The sequence below is a fragment of the Conger conger genome, chromosome 2 (assembly GCF_963514075.1).
Source record: "Conger conger chromosome 2, fConCon1.1, whole genome shotgun sequence".
Taxonomy (NCBI): domain Eukaryota; kingdom Metazoa; phylum Chordata; class Actinopteri; order Anguilliformes; family Congridae; genus Conger; species Conger conger.
The window spans coordinates 36,672,949-36,693,093 of record NC_083761.1 but is presented as its reverse complement, the minus strand read 5'-3'; the positions used below and the strand labels follow the sequence as shown (position 1 = coordinate 36,693,093).

The 20,145-nt window shown below is 42.3% G+C and overlaps 1 protein-coding gene across 4 annotated transcripts in view; it reads left to right on the top strand.

Moving 5' to 3' along the window:
* Positions 1–15,999, top strand: part of fbrs (fibrosin) — a 74,304-nt gene extending 58,305 nt beyond the window's left edge. For all 4 annotated transcript variants that reach the window (XM_061232938.1, XM_061232939.1, XM_061232940.1 and 1 more), the window contains 3 exons: positions 2,027–2,110; positions 9,045–9,243; positions 13,109–15,999. In XM_061232938.1, coding sequence (XP_061088922.1) covers positions 2,027–2,110; positions 9,045–9,243; positions 13,109–14,714 — 1,889 coding nt within the window. In that variant the 3' untranslated portion in view covers positions 14,715–15,999. The remainder of the gene's footprint in view (positions 1–2,026; positions 2,111–9,044; positions 9,244–13,108) is intronic.
* The last annotated feature ends 4,146 nt before the right edge of the window (positions 16,000–20,145 follow it).

The following is a 20,145-nucleotide window of genomic DNA, read 5'->3' as shown; positions in this document are numbered from 1 at the left end:
GCCACCTGGTGGTGGTTCTGTGAAAAGCAAACCCGAAACCACTATGGATTATGGGCAATCTTGCTACAAATGACTTCGCTGCCTGTTACAGGGTGAAATGCAACGTGACTGCCCTACTGTCGGAAACTCGTCATTATTTTTTCCTGGCTAGCAAAATTCTTACCACAAAGGCAAACCGCCAGATTGAACACAAAACCAGTGTATATACACATCAGACTAAGTAGAATGAAATTAAGACCACTTCATGTTTGTGTGGTGTATTCTGTTTTCTGAAAATGTGACATTTGTTTGTCCTTCAACCTTGGCCCAAGCCACTAAAAGAACCAAAGCAGCAATTTGAAGGTACGTCTGCCAAAACAGAAAGTGATCTTCGGAACAGAACAAGAATTAAGATTGGCTATTGTTTCGATCAGTGGAGGAGTTTTTAAGAAGAGAACATATATAGACTGATGCAGATGTAAGTTAACATTGGCGCATTATCTTTTAGTAGTGCTTATTACTTCCATAGCACATAGCTAGAACTATTCATCAAGTCCGTCATCAAATAAATGGATGAAAAGAGGTTAGAAGTTATCATAGCCTAATATTATTCTAATAATTATCTGCTAATATGATAGTTTGGACAAAGCAGATACCTAAAATTCTCCTTTACTCCTTTTGTAATGTAGCCTAGTATATCTGAATGACACTAATATGCCTGCTGCCGGCTGAAGGAGAGTGGGATAGAGGATGGGCTGGTTTGCTTCAACGCTTTTGCCTTGCTGTTCTAGATATTTTTGCTTGATATTTCTTGAAATTCTAAAACGGGTAGACGTAGGCTATGACTTTCTGTATTTAGGAAAAGTCATGAAAGGAGGCAGCAGTATTGTTTCTGGTTACCAGATCACCTACTGCAACAGAAAAAATGGTCCTTTTTTTCATTTAAATTTGTGTTGAGAAATGGAAAAAATCTGAAATGAAACATAGCGCTGTGTAGGTATTTTAACAATTTTGCAAATCTGTGTGTAAAACACATGGTTCACATATCACATTGTATGTTAGCTACTGTGCTGCCATGTATAAATAGACAATTTCACTGAAAACAAGGTATTTCAAGAAAAGGGTAAAAAAATTGTAGGCTTAGGCAAATTAAGTCTGTCACGGTGGCAAGGGGGTGGGCCAGCGTGACAGACTTAATTTGCTGAAGCCTACCATTTTTTACCCTGGCAAAGTAGTTTTTTCCAGCCGGCGGCATTGCCGCAGAAGCTGCGAAATGAAACCCGAAACACTGTACGTTACTCAGTTACAGTATGTCATCTGATTCGTACAGTTTGAATGAGATCTTGTAAACAATGAAAGCTGTGCATTCTCTGGTGCATGTGTAAAAGAGCAGAGGAATGAAGAAACATGCTGTGCATCACTCGATGTGACTGAAGCGGTTACTTCTTTAAAATATTGTACTGTTTTCTGTTTCATGTTTTATTGTTCTGCACATTTTGATGCGTTTCTCAGAGTCCTTGTAGACTAATATGCTAAATGTCATAGGTTTCTATCTGTTGTGGTATAATCTGTTGAACTCTTACCATTACTACACCCTGATGAAGGCATACTGCTGAAACATGGTGATTTTCAAAAGTATTTTCTTTTCTTATTGCATGGAGAAAAGTGTGTTTTTTTTTTTTGTTTTTTTTTGCGTGTTTAATTATTTGGCCATTAATCAGCAGCTGAGTGTTCACTTCATTTTCAGCCTATATAATATGCTTTGACAGATTTCTCTTATGCTGGCAGTACACTGTGATTACTGTTGTCTTTTACCATTGTTGCATGTCGCACTGTGCACTGAGATTCCACCATACGATTACAGTGGTTGTCTGACATCCACACATCTTCTCGTTTTCCTTTTGGATATTAGCTAATATGATATTCTGTCTGAAAAGATGATATTCTGCTCGCACAGAGACATTGTGATTTTTTGTTCCATGTACTGTATGTATTGCTTAGAGTGTTATTAGAAACAAGAGTAGTGATCATTGTCTCTTCCTTGCAGACCCATTTGGCCGCTCACCCCCCTTCTCTTCTTTGGGATCTCTGGGGACGGGAGCCTTTGGTGGGCTAGGGAGCCCCTCACTGGGTGAGTATCGGTATTCCATCATTGGTCACAATTGGATCGGTTTTTTGACTTTTGTAATTTGCAATACCTGTTTAAATCTCATTCATAAAGGGGGTGTCTCAGTGGCGCAGCCTGTAGAGCACTGACCGCATGCTCATTGCGAGCCGCGACATCGGTGGTTCGAATCCGACCGTCCGACATTTGTCGCATGTCTTCCCCTCTCTCTCGCTCCCATTCTTCCTGTCTCTCTATACTGTCCAATAAAGCTGAAAAAATATTTTTTTTAAAATAATAATCTCATTCATAAAAAAAACACCAAGGTGCCTTGGACCCCTATTGTATTTGAGGACCATTCCATGCCAACTCCAGGTGGTTGCACGACAGCACCTCTTGGATTTATTTATTTTTCTGTTTGTTGGGAGATGATCATATTAATAGAACTCCTGAATACTTGAGCTTCAATGTCTGTTATGTTTTGCCTAAAGAGCCCATTTTAAAGTTCACGGGGTGTCGCAATGAAAAATGCGTCACCGCACGAAATGTGGTATTTAAAGGTCCATAACTTTGTAAGGAAAAAGCCCTAAGTGCCCATGTTAAGATGGTATCACAATATGGCAATTCTGCGATATTCCATATTGCATATAATTTGATACATCACGATATGTGTCACTGAAGATTTTTTTTTTTGGCAGGAATCAACCATATACTGTATTTAGTCGCTGCATTTTTCAGCTGTGTCAGTTACACATAATTTTAGACAACTGAGATGAAACAAAACAAAGTGCAAAGAATAGAGTTTTCCTCTATTCTGCTTCAATGCTGTCCTTTTTGGGCAGAAGGACTGGGGGACTGAGGCATCTTGCTAAATGTTTATAAAATGTATATATTAATATATTCATACTTATACTTATACTAACATACTTCATGTACTGTTGAACTTAAGTTAGACCCGTAACGATGGTGCGATGGAAATCTTACCAGAATTACCAGAACTCACATCTAACATCTTGAACTGAAGGGCTTCTTATAATATATATATATATATATAATATATATATATATATATATATAATTTGCTTAAACAATGGTTTTATAGGCAGTTATTTCAATAAGACATTCAGGAACTGAAAGCAAAACCTTTAAAAACAACTCATTCCCTCTCTGATGTATCATTCCATGTTGGCATTATGACTACTTATTGCAGACCAACACTTGTAAGTTGATACTAGTATGTAAGCTGTAGTTACTTACCGTGATAAGACAATTTAAGTTTTTTTATTGCTAAAATAAAAGTAAATTGTTATTGCCATGTTTGAGATTAGAATTCTGACAGCAGATGATGCCTCTCGAAACATTTATGCAATTTAGAATTCTGAGCCTATCAAACCGTTTGTACAACTGTAGTTAGACATGCCTCCTGTTAAACGACTTGTAAAATGTCTTATTTCTGTGAAAGGACCCTGTTTTTGTCGATGTTAGCTTGGTGCAAAAATGGGAAATTCTATCTATGGAATGAGGCATCATACGGGACTCCTTTCTCCACTTCACTTAACCAGTTGTTGAGCAACTAGATTATTCAGCATTTTCACATGTCAATGACAATGGTGTCTTTTTCTGAATTGTGAAAATAGCCTTTCACACAGTTATGGAATTATGGGGGACAAATGAGAAATGCGTTAATTCACATTTTTTTACACATAAATATTGTTTTTATTAATCATAACTGTTAGTAATGGTATAACTCTAAATAACATTGAAAAAGCACAATTATGGTCACCTATAAACGGAATAATCCCTTGCTTTAGCTGCGCGCCACCGAGGCAGTAGGAGGTTATATCAATTTAAGGAGCTCTATGGAGGGTGGTTCTTCACCTTGTGCCCTGCATTAAAATTATTTGAAATAATGACAGAAATAATAATGATTCAAAAATAATGTGCATTATAAAATAATTTGTTAAAATATTGATACTTGCTGCCACTGTATCAATACTGTATTGCAGAAAAAAGTTTTGCAATACTATGCTGTATCAATGTTTTCCCCCCCACCTCTAGTCGGGTGGTGCTTTCATTTTGGCCCTAAAAATTCACCTTTTTTTCCCCCCCCACTCGGGACAAAGAATGTTGGGAACTCATATCTCCAAAGGTAAACTTATTTTTAGTGTCATTTTATTTGTAAACTTCAGTCATTGGAGAGTATTTGTGTAAAGATACTAAATTACTAAGAATATTAGCTGAAATATGACCCACAGTATATCACCCAAACCTCTATATGTTGACGTTACATCAACTTTTCTAGAAAGTTAGCTTTAATAAATTGTATATTGCATATTTCCCATCTTAATATTGGAGGCTAGAAAACTGTACACGGTGAATAAAATCATGAAAAATGTGTCAGGTGCTCTTCTGGTGGTATCAGTGTCCCAAAATAATGTGCTAATGCTCTGCAGCCAGTGTATTCCAAGTGCAGTAAAAAGAGCACCTGTAGGCTTACTTGTACAGTACTGCGCAAAAGTCTTAGGCACCTGTATAACATTCTGTACAGATAAGATTATTTAAAAAAATTATTAAATGAAAGGTCCTAAATAAACATCATATACATTGTACATTACATTTGAATAATTTGGCCGAATAGTTAAGAATAGAAACTGAATGAAATCAATATTTTTTGTGACCACCCTTCGGCGTTAAAACTTCATCACTTCTCTGAGATAGCCAATGCTGTCCTGCAGTTCTATAAGACAATCAGCAGGGAGGTTGTTCCAAGCATGTTCGAGAACTTGCCACAGTTACATTACATTATTGGCACAGTTCTTCTGCAGACTTTGGTTGGCTCCTTGGTTCTGATCTCAGACAGCCTTGATCAAGTTTTTAATGTAAAATCTAGTCAATTGCTTACAGTAATGTTACTTTTAAATCCAAAAATGTCTCTGTAAATAAAATCTTTTAGAAAATGAATATTTGCAAATCTCAAATGTGTTTTTTTTTATACTAACACACACCCAAAAAGAAATGTGTATATAATAAAGTCTAGGGTGCCTAAGACTTCGGCACAGTACTGTACATACATGCATCTCTTCTCTCTCGGTGCAGCAAATTTTTCAACGTTATGGTTGATATCAACCATGTCATTCACCATCCTCTTGTCTATAAAGAGTATGGCTGAGGCATTCTGTCTTTCTTGGGTATTGGTGTTCCTCAAACTTTTAATCCTTTTCAGGGTTGAGAAGCACCTCTCAGCCTCTGCAGTGGTCATGGGTGTGGTGATGAGGATATTCTGGAGAGCCTGTGCAAAGGTTTTTCTGAAGATTATTGTCCGTGAATAATTGGAACAGGGCCACAGCACCACGGCAAATTTTGAAATCATCACTGCTGTAGATGAGTGTGCTCTTCTGCTTTTGTTAAGCTCTCGGTAGGCATTCACAGGTATCCAGTGCAGCCTCAGGAAACGCCCCTCTAATGTTGGTGTGGCACTGACAGGGTGCTTTGTTACATTACATTAATGGCATTTGGCAGACGCTCTTATCTAGAGCGAAGTACAACAAAGTGTAAAGTGCATACCCATAACCAGGAATAAGTGAGCTGAAATAACCTAGAGGGAAGTACAATTTCAACTGCTACCTGAACAACAAAGATAAGGACCAGGGCCTATTAGATTTATTTATTAATTTTTTGTTTTTTTATTTTTTACTGTAATACCGCAACATGTATGAACCAACCCCTTACCTAGCCAAACACTGCTTACCTAGCCAACTAAACATCCTGATACACAAGTAAATCACAGAAAGACAACAATTAAGGTTTACAGGGAGGTAGGGAGGGACAGGGAGCAGTGCTGCTTGAAGATGTGCGTCTTCAGTTTGCGCTTGAAGATGGGAAGAGATTCTACTGTTCTGACCTCAACGGGGGGAGTTCGTTCCACCACTGTGGAGCCAGAACAGACAGTAGTCGTGAGCGTGAGGTGGAAGTTCGGAGAGGAGGAGGTGTCACGCGGCCTGTTTCTTTGTGAAAGAAAAGCATTCCTTGGCATTTGCCAGTTTGGTATCACGTACCTAGAATGAAAAAAATAAAATAAAATAGAGAATTGTGCATACAATAGCAGAAAGTCAATGTTGGCCATAACATTCATAACAAGCAAAATTATCTGATATACACTCAGGTATTTTTTAGGTATTTGTTAGACTTATTGGCCTTCTGCTGCAATAGCCTATCCACTGAGGTTTGACATGTTGTGTGTTCAGGGATCCTCTTCTGCATACCACTAATGTGTGGTTATTCGCATTACTGTCACCTTTCTGTTAGCTTGAATCAGTCTGGCCCTTCTCCTCTGACTGCTCTCATGAACAAATAGTTTTTGCCCACAGACCTGCTGCTCACTGGATGTTTTTAGATTTTTGCGCCATTCTCTGCAAACTCTGGAGACTGTTTGTGAAAAATCGAATTTCTTCCCCATTCTGACATTTGTTCTGAACAAGAGCTGAACCATGTCTGCATGCTTTTATGCATTTAGCTGCTGCCACATTATTGGTTGATTAACCCCTTAAGTATCACCCTTTTTCTTTTTACATTACAAAGCATTTAGCAGATGCTCCTTTCCAGAGCAACGTACAACGAAGTGCAGATAGAACACAGGAACGAGTGTGAAGAGGACCCAAGAGGACAGTCCTACCATGACCATACCGATACAATTGAAACCCTTGAAGTATACATCAACTTACAAACTAACACAAGCTTCTTGACTCAAGCTTAAAAATGACATTCCCAAAATGAAATGGTTGCTATTATCAAATCAATTTTTAGTACAGGCATAGTCCTGGTCTCTTCTGAAAGGTAACCTCTGAAAGGTAACCTTTTGGGGTTTGTTTTCCAAGATTCAGAAGAGCCTATCATTCTCCCCTACCTCTCTGTCCCAAACTCCTGTCTCCTTGCAGCTGTCCTCAGACAGCGACAGGTCAAGAAGATCATAAAAAATAAGTACAATCACAACAATATATAATAAAATATATTAATTGAGGTCCATTGATTGAAGCTTTTGTTGAATACCCAACCCCCATCAACAAATTAAACACATTCCATAATTTCATAATGCGGCAGTATTGGCTCAGGCAGTTGTTGGTTCAATCCCACCCTGGGTGTGCCAAAGTGTCCCTGAGCAAGACATCTAACACCAAACCAGACAAGCTGTTGGTGTGTGAGTGTGTGTGAATGGGTGAATGAGAAGCATAAATTATACAGCGCTTTGGATACAGGCGCTATATAATTGCCAACCATTTAACCTATGCTATTTATCATTGAAAATCAGGCTGGATCTTTATTTGTAAGCATACTGACTAACACAAAAAATATTTTGAGAATGTATTTGGATTCTCACCAATATAAATTGGGCCCCCATCACCTCTGTTGTGTTGTCAATGGGGTTTTCACTGTTTTCATATTCACTGAGATGAGATTAATTGGAACTCCTTAAAAGGATGTCCTCTATTTAGATGTTCGTATCGCAAAATCAATCCTTTGTTGTAAAACGTCAACCTTTTTTGGCATAAAATCTCATTAACTGTTTTTGCCAAAGCATAACACCGCATGCATATTGAAAATGCTACAGTTTCATTACGCAGGCTGAACAAATTATGCATCGTTGGAAACGTAATGTCATTAGCTAAAATGCTTTTTAGTCGTCGCTTCAGTAACGCCTATAGTCAGTTCTTTGATGAGCTGAAGTTATACTGAATTTTCTTACACACAGTTGGGGATAATGCATTTTCTCTACAACTACGTTGCGAATACTGGTCAGAGACGTACTTGTGTTCGAGAGAGCCTATACGAAATGTAGGTGATAGAATTATGTACAAGAACTTTTGTGGAGGTAGACGGCAGCGAAACAATGATTCCTCCAGAGAAATTCTAAGTAAACCATGGACCTTCTATTGAAGTTTCTCTGATTAGCACATTTTTAGAATGAGAAGTAATGCATTGGACACTATTTGTGTTGAAGACTGATATTACCGCATTTCTTGTAGTATGTGGATTTTCTAAATGTTGAGTTTCAGTTGCAAACAAAATTTTTCACCGCACCTTATGCTGCTGCAATAATACATTGTACCAATAGTACCCCGAAGTACCGTCAGAGCCTGATAAATACCTATAATTCTTATAAGAGATGGGCTACCTAGCTAAATTAGACTGTGATGTCATAGCTGGTTACATCTTCCCCGTCAGCAGCCATTTCTGTTCGCAGTGCACTACCTTTTCAGATTATAACAGAAAAAAGTTTGAATATGTTTGCTAACGTTTGCGATCTTGAACACACCCCTGATCACATGATGGCAAGGTACTAGTTAAGTAGTTCTATCCTTAATCTACGATGTGAACAAGTTTACACAACAGTCTCTTGACATGTGCATGAGAGAAGTGAGGATAATAACGGCAGGCAGTCATTTTTACTGATCTAAGGGGGAGGAACCAGGGAGGAATTGGCCTATCACAAAACAGTGCTTGTTACGCATTCCTCACTGATGTACAGCTACTGCAGCCAATGTAAAAAAATAATCGGATCACGGATTATGAATTCCATTACTCCTACGACATTGGTATTCAGCAAAAGGTCAATACTCGTATGAAACAAATACTCGGCTCACCCCTATGAAATGGCTTTTTTTTTTTTTTTTTTTTTTTGCTCTAATATATAATACTATATTCTGACCTTGTTTCCTCTGATGACAGGGGCTGTAAATTATTTGCACTCTGGTTCTTCAGGGTTGGGAAAAATTGGGGTTAAAGTAAAAATGGAAAAAAAGTTTAAGAAATAAACTGCTGTCGTTATGAGCCCGAGTGTGGCCAAGGAGTGTGTGTGCCTAAGGACTAACAGAATAGATAGCTAGCTTTCAGATTGTATTAGGATTTAATTAAAGCTGACTCTAGAACAAGCTCTGAAAAAAGTTTTTTGTTTTATTTTTGTCAGGTGCCAACTCTGTTTTTGGCCACAAGGAGTCACAAGGAGGACCTGTCGGCCCCAACCCCCAGGACCCCTGGAATCGCCTTCACCGCATACCTCCTTCTTTTCCGACCACCCCATCGTGGATTAAAGGGATGGACAGAAGGGAGGACAGAGTGAAAGAAGCAGACAAAGAAGTTATTCGCATTAAAGTTGAAAAGGATCGGTATAACACATTTTCATTCAATACTTTCATCACACCTCTTACTAATGCACCTGCTACTTTATTTCCTGCCTATTCTTTTCGACTGTTCATGTTCTTTCTCCATTCAATTTTATCTTTATTTTTCTGTTTGGATCTAAAATACAGTAGCTAAACATTGTCGGCAATGGTCATTCTGAATTCTGATGTTCATCATTTTTGAAGTGAAGCCAAAATACAGGAATTTTCATTTATTGTAATTACTCTGTTACAACACTTTATTTTTTATAATTAAGTACACTGAACCAAGATGCTGAACCAAAAGATTTTCTCTGAACAGATAATAAAGATTACAAAATACATATTATACATTATCATCTAAAGAGCCATAAGAAGTAGTGATGCAAATTTGAAGGAATTACCTTAATCGATTTTCAGTAACATTAATAAACAATCCTCGTCGTTAAACAAAACCTTTTTGCAAAATATCCAGGAGTCTTGACATCCTTAGCAACTGTTGCTAGGTACTACAAAAGAGTCCCAGTCTGTCAGCTGGCAGCCTCTGCTAGAATTAATGAACATTACCACAAGATGGTTTTTGGAAGTATAGTCCGGTGAAGTAGTTTGTCTGAATGTAAGCATATATAATGTATTTAAGTATGAAATTTGGTTCAATGCAGCTGCCCAACGGGGACCGGGTGTTCAGGCCCTGGTCCCGCCAGATCCGAATGTGGCTGGTGCATGAGGGGAGCAGCAATAATTGGGCCACCATTCCGAGGGTGGGGGGAGAGACTTGGCGGGGAGGATCGCCGCATGCAAGCGTTCCTGATAGCCTCGGAATCACTAGACGGCAGGGGTTGAAGCAGGTGTGTCGTTCTCATTCAGGCTGCCAGGGGGCAGGGTTGACTAGATGTTGGCGGAATTCAGTGGAGGAATCACCAGTTTCTTGACTGCTTTTGTTCTGTGTAGATTGAACGCTGCTTCTTTTGCTACACAAGGGCTATGTCGTAAATTGCAGGATTGTGGACTAGTTAGTGTGATCATGTGATCGTGTCCAAAACGTAAGTGGAAAAAACTAGCAAGTACTCCTGGAATTAGCCGGTAGTTCTGTTGTACTTGGGAGGCCTGAAAATTCAAGTTTGCTTCAGAGCACACTTTCCGTTCCCGGTAATTATGTTTTCACGGAAAAAAAGGAATTGGAATTTTAAATATGCAATAAATTGTAAGGAATACTGTTCTTTACAAAAAATACATTGCTGCAGCTGATGAGGGCATAAAACTAGCAGGGCATATGCTAGCTAATGTCACTGACTGGAGATGACTAACGTTAGCCGTGAAAATCATTCTCATCTTAACCTTAATATACATACTGCTGAGCATTTTCCCCTTTTTAATTTATTAATACAAATATAACAGCATATGTTGTCATGAATCCTTCTGTGCTGGGAAAACGTGTTAATCAAGAGTGTGCTGGCCACACTGTAATGCCCCTAATTAGACTTAATAACCTTAGGTGTGTGCTGTGGGACTAATGGGAAAAAGGAAAAAAAAAAGGGCATGGGGGACATATCCACCATTTCCACAGGTGACTCACCTTGGTTGGAAGACAACGACTCCTATCCTCACCAGGGCCAGCCCAATTGTTCAGCCTTCTGCAGCAGCGTCCTCTCTTGGTGCTTCCTCAGAGAGTTTAATTTCATTTTTAGTGGATATCAAAGAAAAACTAAGCAAAACTAAATCTCTGGCACAGCGAACAGCCCCCTACTTGTAAAACTCCCCAGGCGTGGAAGAACGTAGCATATCCTGAAAACCATCGGAAGAACTAATTAAAAATATGTATTCTCCCCGAATCTGCTAGATAATTATGACCGTCTAATATTTCATGTGGAAGCCGTCCCTCTAAGTACTAGCAACGACGTGCGGTAAGAATAACCTTGTTTCCCCTAAGCACTATTTCTGACTGTCCTCACCAAAACCAATCGTGCCTTCACGTTCTCCCCCACATCAGTTAGGGGGCCAAGCGAAATCAACCAAAATCAGTTGAGGTGTGTCCAGCTGCCTGACGTCACAGCAGGAAGTGCCAGAACAAAAACTGAAAAAACCTAAAGAAAACAAAGAATGTCAGTGTGTGTAATTCCTAGTTATTACAATGTTCACCACAAATTTGAATAACACATTTATTTTGCTTATATATACCGTCCCCTCCAAAGTGTTGGAACAGCAAGGCCAATTTCTTTGTTTTTGCAATTCACTGAATATATTTGGGGTTGAATAAGGAGATGAACGCGAGAAATGAGGATTTTAGCTTTTATTTCCTGGTATTTACACCTAGATCTGTTAGAACCTCTTAGTTCTGCTTAGAACTGCTTAGAACCTCACACCTTTGGTATCAGTCCACCCCCCCAAATATGGGGAAAAACTTCAAAACATACGTCCTGCCTGTGTTTCCCAGAAGGTCACAGGCACTCAACTCCACCCTTGAATGCAGTGATGGTTTATGGACAGCCACCCACCCCAGCGAATACATGACACTCCCAGAAAACGTTATGTTCGCATAAAAATATCACAGAACCTGAGTGATGTGACGCACAGTTCTGACTTCGCTTCGCAGAGGTCAAGCTTTTCTATTTTGACGATGAAATACAACCTTATGGTTTGAAACTGGGATTTACACAGGAAGAATTGTGTGAGCAAGAGAGACAGCAGAGGAACACTGACAACTCAACACAGAGTTTGCATCACTGCCAATAATAACTTTGATCGAACCATTGCCACATCCTGCTGTACTTACAAACTTCTTCTGCAGCAATAGGATGATTAATTGGATGAAGTATCCACAGCCAAGTTTTTACACAATGGAGCCGGTAGAATGTCAAAATGATGGCTGATGCCGATTGCTGATGTTGATGGCTGCAGTGGAGCCTTGCTGTAACTCAGTGAAGTCAGAGTTGTTATATCGCTCAGACTAGGCAAGGTAGGCTACGTGGTATGCTAATGTTACGTATTTTCGTTGGAGTGTCGTGATTGCCTGGATGGTTGGCCGCTCATAAACCAGTCTGCGTTCAAGGGTACCATTTGAGCACCCGTTACCTTCTGGGTAACGCAGGCTGGAGATTCACGCCAAATGCGTGAATCTGATTTCAGTTCAATGAAGTGGCAATCTATTGTCATTATTGCCCTGGGCTCTTGCCAGCAGTTGGCACTGGTACAGTCAGGAATTGCTACTTGCCCACAGGTCCAAGACTTGGCCTGGCTCTAATTTTGCGTAACCAATTTTGATATTTGGCCCATGGGGCTCATTGCTGCCTGGTTTATATGAATTGGGGATAGACACTCACCGAGCACTATAGTAGGTATTTATTGGACTTATTTTTTAGACCTCTGCTGCTGTACCCTATCCACTTAGAGTTATGATGTGTTGTGTGTTCAGAGATGCTCTTCTGCATACCACTGTTGTAATGTGTGGTTATTTGCATTACTCATTAGCCAGGCGTCTCGGTATGCAAGGACTGCTGCTCACTGGATCTTATTGTTTTTTTGTTTTTTTTTAACCAAGCTGTAGAAACTAGTGTGCATGAAAATCCCAGGAGATCAGCAGTTTCTGATATACTCAAACCACCCTGTCTGCCACCAACAACCATTCCACAGTCAAAGTCACTTAGATCATATTTTTTCCCCATTCTGATGTGAACGTTAACTGAAGATCCTGACCCGTATCTACACAATTGTATGCATTGCACTGCTGTCGCACAATTGTCTGATTAGATAATCGCATGAATAAGTTGGTGTAATAAAGTAAATGTTCTTAATAAAGTGCTCAGTGAGTGTATGACTGCATGTCAAGGAAAAGGTGCATTATTCACCCGCTTTCTCCAACTTTCTCTTACAGCGACACTTTGTATGGTCAACACCCTGTGAGGATGTCTCCAGCTGCTCCCTCCCTCAAGCTGTGCAGCAATACCCCTGTCTCCCAGATGAACGGTCTTGGTCGGCCAGTGCTCAGCTCTGGAGGTCTATCAGAGGACGAGCCCCCTCGCACACGCAGCAGGGAGAAGGACAGGGATACAAAGCACTCTGTTGTGGCTCCTAAGGCACCCCTTCCTTTCGCTTCCTCCTCAGCACCAGAAAGACCACGTTCCTCATGCTCCTCTGCTCCCCATACCCCTCACCCACCTCCATGCCTCGTTCCCTCCCCTCTAAACCTATATGCTCGTCCACAAGCTCCTCCTCCATCCAGCTCTCCAAATGAAGCCTCTCAGCCTACCCAGATGGAAACTGCATGTTCCACTCCTCCCTCTGCCCCTGCTTCTTTGCGTTCTTTGTCCCAGTACAAGAAGCCAGACCCTACCACCTCAGTATCTGTCCCCAAGCTTGCCTCCAGCCACCCTCCTGCACCGCTGTTGCCTCCCGTCAAAGTTAAGGTGGAGCGCAAGGATGAGGTTGAGCCTGTGCCCATCTCCTTGCCACTGCCGTCAATGCCATCCCAAAGTTATGATCAGCCCAGTAACTGCCAACACCCTGCCCCTTCTTCCTCTGCCCACCTCTCCCTGGGTCCACCACCCAGTGTCTCCATGCCTCCACCCTCTCCACACCCCCATCACCATCCCCTCTCCCTCTCCCTCTTGGATCGCTCTCATGCAGCAGCTGCCATAGAGGCCTATCTGGGTGTGACAGGAAGCAGTGGGGGGATAGTTGTTGGTGCGGCAGGGGATCGCTTCCCCACCGCACATACTGCACCGCAGGGGCATTCTCAGTCTCCGCACAGTTTCCCCTGGGACCCCTGGAGGGAATTGGCTGTCCAGCAACAGAGGGATGCCCTGACTATGCGCCCCGACTCTCACCTGGCCCTGCGCACTGATCCCCACTTAGCCAGGCTGCTCCAGCATCAACAGGTTCAGCGGTTCTTTGAGACTGAGAGGGCTGTGGCAGCTGTCCTGGGGCCCCACCACCCTCCTGCTACCTCCATCGCTTCCTCCTCCTCCTCTTCAACGCGACATGAATTTGGCCTCATGCCCCACCATCACCATCAGGAGCGTCCTCCACAGGCAGCGGGGCCCATCGGCAGCCTGCTTGAGGAAGATCAGCGAACACGCATCTTGCGGGAAGACTTTGAGAGGGTGCGCTGCTATGGAATGCACCCACACACGCATCTCTCCAACCCTCTCCTCCCTAGTGCTTCTCATGCAGCTCACCTGGACCAGCTACATCCTGCCCTGCTCTCCCACACACACTCCCACCAACCAGGATCCTCTGCTCGCCACCCTAACCTCTACTCTCGCCTGGGCCCCTTGCATCCTCACTCTCACCATTTACCCAATGGCCTCCTGACCAAGACACCCTCTGGGTTGGTGGGGTCCCTTTCAGTCGGGCCCCCCCCTCCCCTCATCCCTTCTGTGACGCCTGGCCGGGCTTCCACCTCTCCACGCAACTCCCGGGTTGGAGGGGGACATGACCTGGCCCTCTACGGTGCTCCCAAAGACCGGGAATCCAGATAGTACAAGGGAGAGGGAACCCACTGAGGTGGTTCCTGCTTTCACTGTCCTCTTCCAGAACTGGAAGACTTGGCCCAAAAACTGCCATTCACCCCCCCTCCCTTAATCAGCACCCTTTTATTGTTTTGTACTGTTGATGGTGTGAAAATACTGGCGAAAAACTGGGCAGTTCAGTACAAGATCCACTGTGGTTCTATCGGTGCAATTTTAAGGTACATGGTTTTGTGCCTTGACTTTTTTATTTTTAAAGAAATCCTGAATTGCAACGACTCTGCAATGGGGTTGTTCATGTGATGCAATGCTTCTCAATGTGATAGCATGTGTGATACAATGGACATTTTAATGATGCTTAAACCTGATTACCAGGTTTTGAACAAACTTTGCAAGGCTCAATTTGTTTCCGGTTTCCATCCATGTATTACAATAAGTATATGCTTGCACTCTTGTATTTTGCTACCATTTTTATACTTCTATTTTAGTTGGATATTTTGAGTTGGCCGTTTAAACATTGTACACAAAACATGACTACCTCTCCCTTTCCCTGATAGGGACCTGTGGTTAACTTGGGCCTATTCTTTTTTTTCTTTCCAAACAGTGGACGTTTTTGCTTCCAGAAGCCATACACCTCCGGAAAAAAAATATTTAATTGGGGGGGAAAGTATGTCCCGCCAAATCTGGCAAGCATATTTTCAGGGCATCTTCAGGGCACAAAATGGGGGATCAACTAGTACACCAGTATTTTTCTATAGTGTCTTCCTATATTTTGACTTAAATTACTGTAAATATTTATGAATAAGAAATGTGTTTGTAGTTTTCATCTATGTGAATTAAGTATCTGAGAGTTTTTTGGGGGACCTTGGGACCTTACAATTAAGGCATAAATTAAGTCATGAACCCAATGGAGGTGGGTTGATTGAAATGGTGATTATTTTCATTTCTGATCCTAAGATGCTACCAGCCCTTAAATATCCAGCCCTGTTGTTTTATTAACTTGAATACAAAGTGTGTGTGTGTGCAAGAAGTTGAAATACTATTGGCCAAAGCTGTGTGTATGTTGGAAATAAGCAGAAACAAAGGTATATATTATTTATACATGCATCGTTGGAGTAGCCACTGGACTAAGGTGGCACTGTAGGACGTAAGTGTTTGCGCATAAGCATTTGGAGGGAATAAGCAGATAATATGGTGAGGGGTAGGCCTACAATCATTTGAAAAAAGTGTTTTGTACATCTCATGCCTTTTTCCCTTGAACGGGTAATGGTGAAATAAATTGTTTGCTATTGTGCAAGTCTGATCTGTTCATCTTCTTCATGTCTAGCACTGTGTGGATTGATGATGGGGGGTTTAGGTTGGACACATCTAGTCTGTCCTGCAATAAATAGTGTCTCACAATGTTCCTATAAAGCTGTGCAAGAAGTCAACACGTTGCGTTTGGCAGACCCGCTTTCCAGAGTGACGTATGTGCATAACTATTACCAGCGACAAGTGCGCTGAAAGACCCTAGCGGGAAGTACAGTTCCAAGTGCTAGGAATGACCACAAAGATGAGAACTTGAACCTTGTAAATGAATCTAAGACAAACAACGAAAGGAGCAATAAAACCTTCTTGGTGCCAACAATACTTGCAATAAAAAAGTATACACATAAGAACTACAAATAACAGCTTCTAAACCCAAACCAAAGTAGCATAAAACAGTCTTGGCAAACACCGCTAGTAATAATAGAACCAGTATACACAATGGAACTACGATAAACTGTTTACATAATTGATTATACATTTCTGGGAGGTAGGGAGGGGTGAGGAGAGTGTAGTCTGAAGAGGTACATCTTCAGTCTGCACTTCAAAGTGGACAGACTATCTGCTGTTCTGACCTCCATGGAGAGATCATTCCACCACTGTGGAGCCAGAACAGAGCGCAGTTGTGACCGGGAAAAGCAAGTGCCAAGAGGGGGAGGTGCCAGGCGTCCTGCGGCTTGATGGGTCTGATGATCTTTTGGAGGTAAGCTGGGGCCGACACCTTCCACTGCCTGGAAAGATGGCTCCAATCTTTTGAATTTATTGCGAGCCATCACAAGCGAGGGTAGTGAGCAGGGGGGTGACATGGGACTGTCTAGAGAGATTGAAGGCCAGACGGACATGCATTCTGGATGTGTTGCAACACAGGTTCAGATTTCAAACTCAGAAATGTGGATAAGAATGTATTTTTTAGTAGTAAGTTAAAAGCATTGCAAAATTTGGGCTCCCCTCTGGTCTGAACGAATCTTTCAGCACAACTACATTTTTGGAAACTGAAGGAAGAACCGCTTTCCATTCCATTTACATTTTACATTTACATTTTAGTCATTTGGCAGATTCTTTTAATCCAAAGCAATTTACAAGTGCATAGGTTCTTCCACAAGTTAAAGCATCACATCCATAACTAGGAAAATACACATGAAATGCTGTTCTAAACATAGTCATCATATTTATTTATTTAATTTTTTTGTTGGGGTTAGATCAGGAGGATAGGGATATCAGAAAGGGGGGCGGGGAGGGGGTGTCTCGGTGGCGCAGCCTGTAGAGCACTGACCGCATGCTCATTGCGAGCCACGACGTTGGCGGTTCGAATCCGACCATCCGACATTTGTCGCATGTCTTCCCCTCTCTCTCGCTCCCATTCTTCCTGTCTCTCTATACCAGGGGTCGGCAACCCTGGTCCTGGAGAGCCGCAGGGTGTGCTGGCTTTCGTTGTTACTTGGCATTAATTGATCAATGAAAGCCGTTGATTACACAGTTAACTCACCTCACCTGGTTTCTTGGGTCTGAATCGGTTGCTTATTTTAAGGTGGAGACGAAAGCCAGCACACCCTGCGGCTCTCCAGGACCAGGGTTGCCGACCCCTGCTCTATGCTATATACTGTCCAATAAAGCTGAAAAAGGCCTAAAAAAAAAAGAAAGGTGAGCGGGGGAAATCAGGAGGGAGGACTAAGGTAGAGTTTGAAAAGGTGTGTTTTTAGTCTGCGTCGAAATAGGGGGAGGGATTCTGCTGTCCTGTCAGTGGTAGGCAAGTCATTCCACCAATGAGGAACCAGAGCGGAAAACAGGCGCGAACGTGCAGCTCGACCGCCAGGTGCACATAGAGAGGGAACCATAAGGCGACCAGAGCTGGCAGACCGGAGTGGTCTAACTGGGGAGTAGGGAGTGATTAAGGATTGTATGTAAGGTGGGGTCGTCCCCTTAGCAGCCTGAAATGCCAACACTAGGGCCTTAAATCGGATGCGTGCGGCAATAGGAAGCCAGTGGAGGCCAAAAAAAAGCGGGGTGACATGAGCCGACCTGGGCTGACTTGATCAGGCGGGCTGCAGCATTCTGGACCAGCTGGAGGAGCTTGATGGCACACGCTGGGAGACCGGCTAGGAGGTAGTTGCCGTAATCCAGGCAGGAAATGACGAGCGCCTGGACTAGGAGCTGGGTGGCTTTCTCCGTCAGGAGATGACTGAAAGAAACCTGCAGGTTCTAGCAGTGGCGGATACTTGTGGAGCCAGGGTGAGGCAGTTATCAAGAGTCACCCCAAGATTCTTTGCCATACGGGAGGAGGAAACTACAAAGTCCTCAACAGTCAGTGAGAGGTCGATTGACGGAGAGGACTTAGCAGGGATGTAGAGAAGCTCATTTTTGGCAAGGTTAAGCTTCAGGTGGGAAGTCATCCACGCAGAGATATCAGCCAAGCAGGCTGATATCTGTGTGGTGACTTGGGTATCGGGGGGGGGGGGGGGGAATAAAGAGTTGGGTGTCGTCGCCGTAAGAGTGATCAGAAAAGCCATGGGAAGAGATAACCGAACCAAGAGACATGGTGTATAGCGAGAAGAGGAGAGGACCAAGAACTGAGCCCTGCGGGACTTCAGTTTGTAGGGGGTGAGGGTCAGAGACTGAGCCCCTCCAAGTCACCTGGTAGGAGCGACCAGAGAGGTAGGAGGAAAACCAAGCGAGTGCAGACCCTGTGACACCCATCCCTGACAGCGATGAGTAGGGATGTGTATCATTAGGATTTTATTGATACCAATACCGATACTCCTTATCGGTGCCGGTATTTATCGATACTCTTATCGATACCACGGCGTGGAATTTAGTGTATAAAATAAAGACGTTACAAGATGGTAAAAGATTCAATCGTTTTTTATTACCACAAGGGGGGTAACACCAGCAACATCATTAAACAACTTGCAGCACCTGCCTTTTAAGCCCTTAGCAGGTCAACATGTGCAGTGCGAGGTATGTCAAAAAAAACAAGCAGGCAGCTCCATACAGCCTTAAAGGTAACTGTCAATGTGATAATGCTTTGTATCGGAAAATTCACAGAACAAAAGATCTCCCTCCTAAAAGCATGATAAACAATCACAAGTCAAAATCAGACTCCACCTTAGTGAGCAGGCTGGTTCCTCCAAAACTCTCGACGATGTGTGCTGAAAGTTTATCAATATATATGTATTAAAGTATGATATGTACCCTGTATAGTTTCGACTGATTAACTGCTAAATTGTGCTAGAATTACACCGCAGCCAGCTGGGAGGGGGGCGGGGAGAGACCAAACTGTCAAGGACATGGGCAGAGCAAGATATGACTACAGCTGATTTCTCCGGGACTCTCGATGTTTTATGCCAGAAGGGTATCTATTTGACCTAGAACATTAATTATAGCTGAGCTTATGAAAACGCAAGAAACCACAGTGAAAACTGTTGAAATGAGAGCAAAGAATGCTACGTACATTTACTCCCTTAGAAGACAATAATTAATCAAATGTTTAGTATGTCTGTATATTAGAAAAGAATATTAGAAGTGAATATTAAATCAAATGTTTAGTATGTCTGTATATTTTCAATGATTACTGCTGCTCAGTTTGTCTTATAAAAGCGAAAGATACAGAGTGATGTGTATGGATGACGTGTGTGTTAGAGGGGGGGGCATCCAGAACTGGTAGTTTGCCAGGAGCAGGTGCGGGGTGAAGTGAGGACAGGGGGAGTCCTGAACTTTGTTCGTAGTTGGCAGAACGCCCTGAACTTTGTACAGAGTTGGCAGAGCATAAGGACCGTTGGCATTTTGCCACAATGACGTTGTGGGAGGAGCGTTGGGAGGAGTTACGATAAGAACAGTGTGGGTGATTTGCCAGAATGAGGTTTGAGGAGGAGTTGTAGGTGGAGTAACTGTGTATAAAATGGGTGTAAAAATGACAGTTGGGGTTCAGTTCTGGAGAACTGATCCGGCTTCATGCACGTGTGCTAATAAAGTCTGATTTTCCTGAAAAACTTGCTGCCGTGGTGTCGTCTTTTCCCTCGTGAAGATTTTTTTCGATAAATTGAAGATTTGGACTCTGTCGTTTCCTGGACACGACAGCTTCAACAGAACAGAAGCTTAACTTAAAATTACAAATGCTTCTCAGAATAGATTAAATAAAATA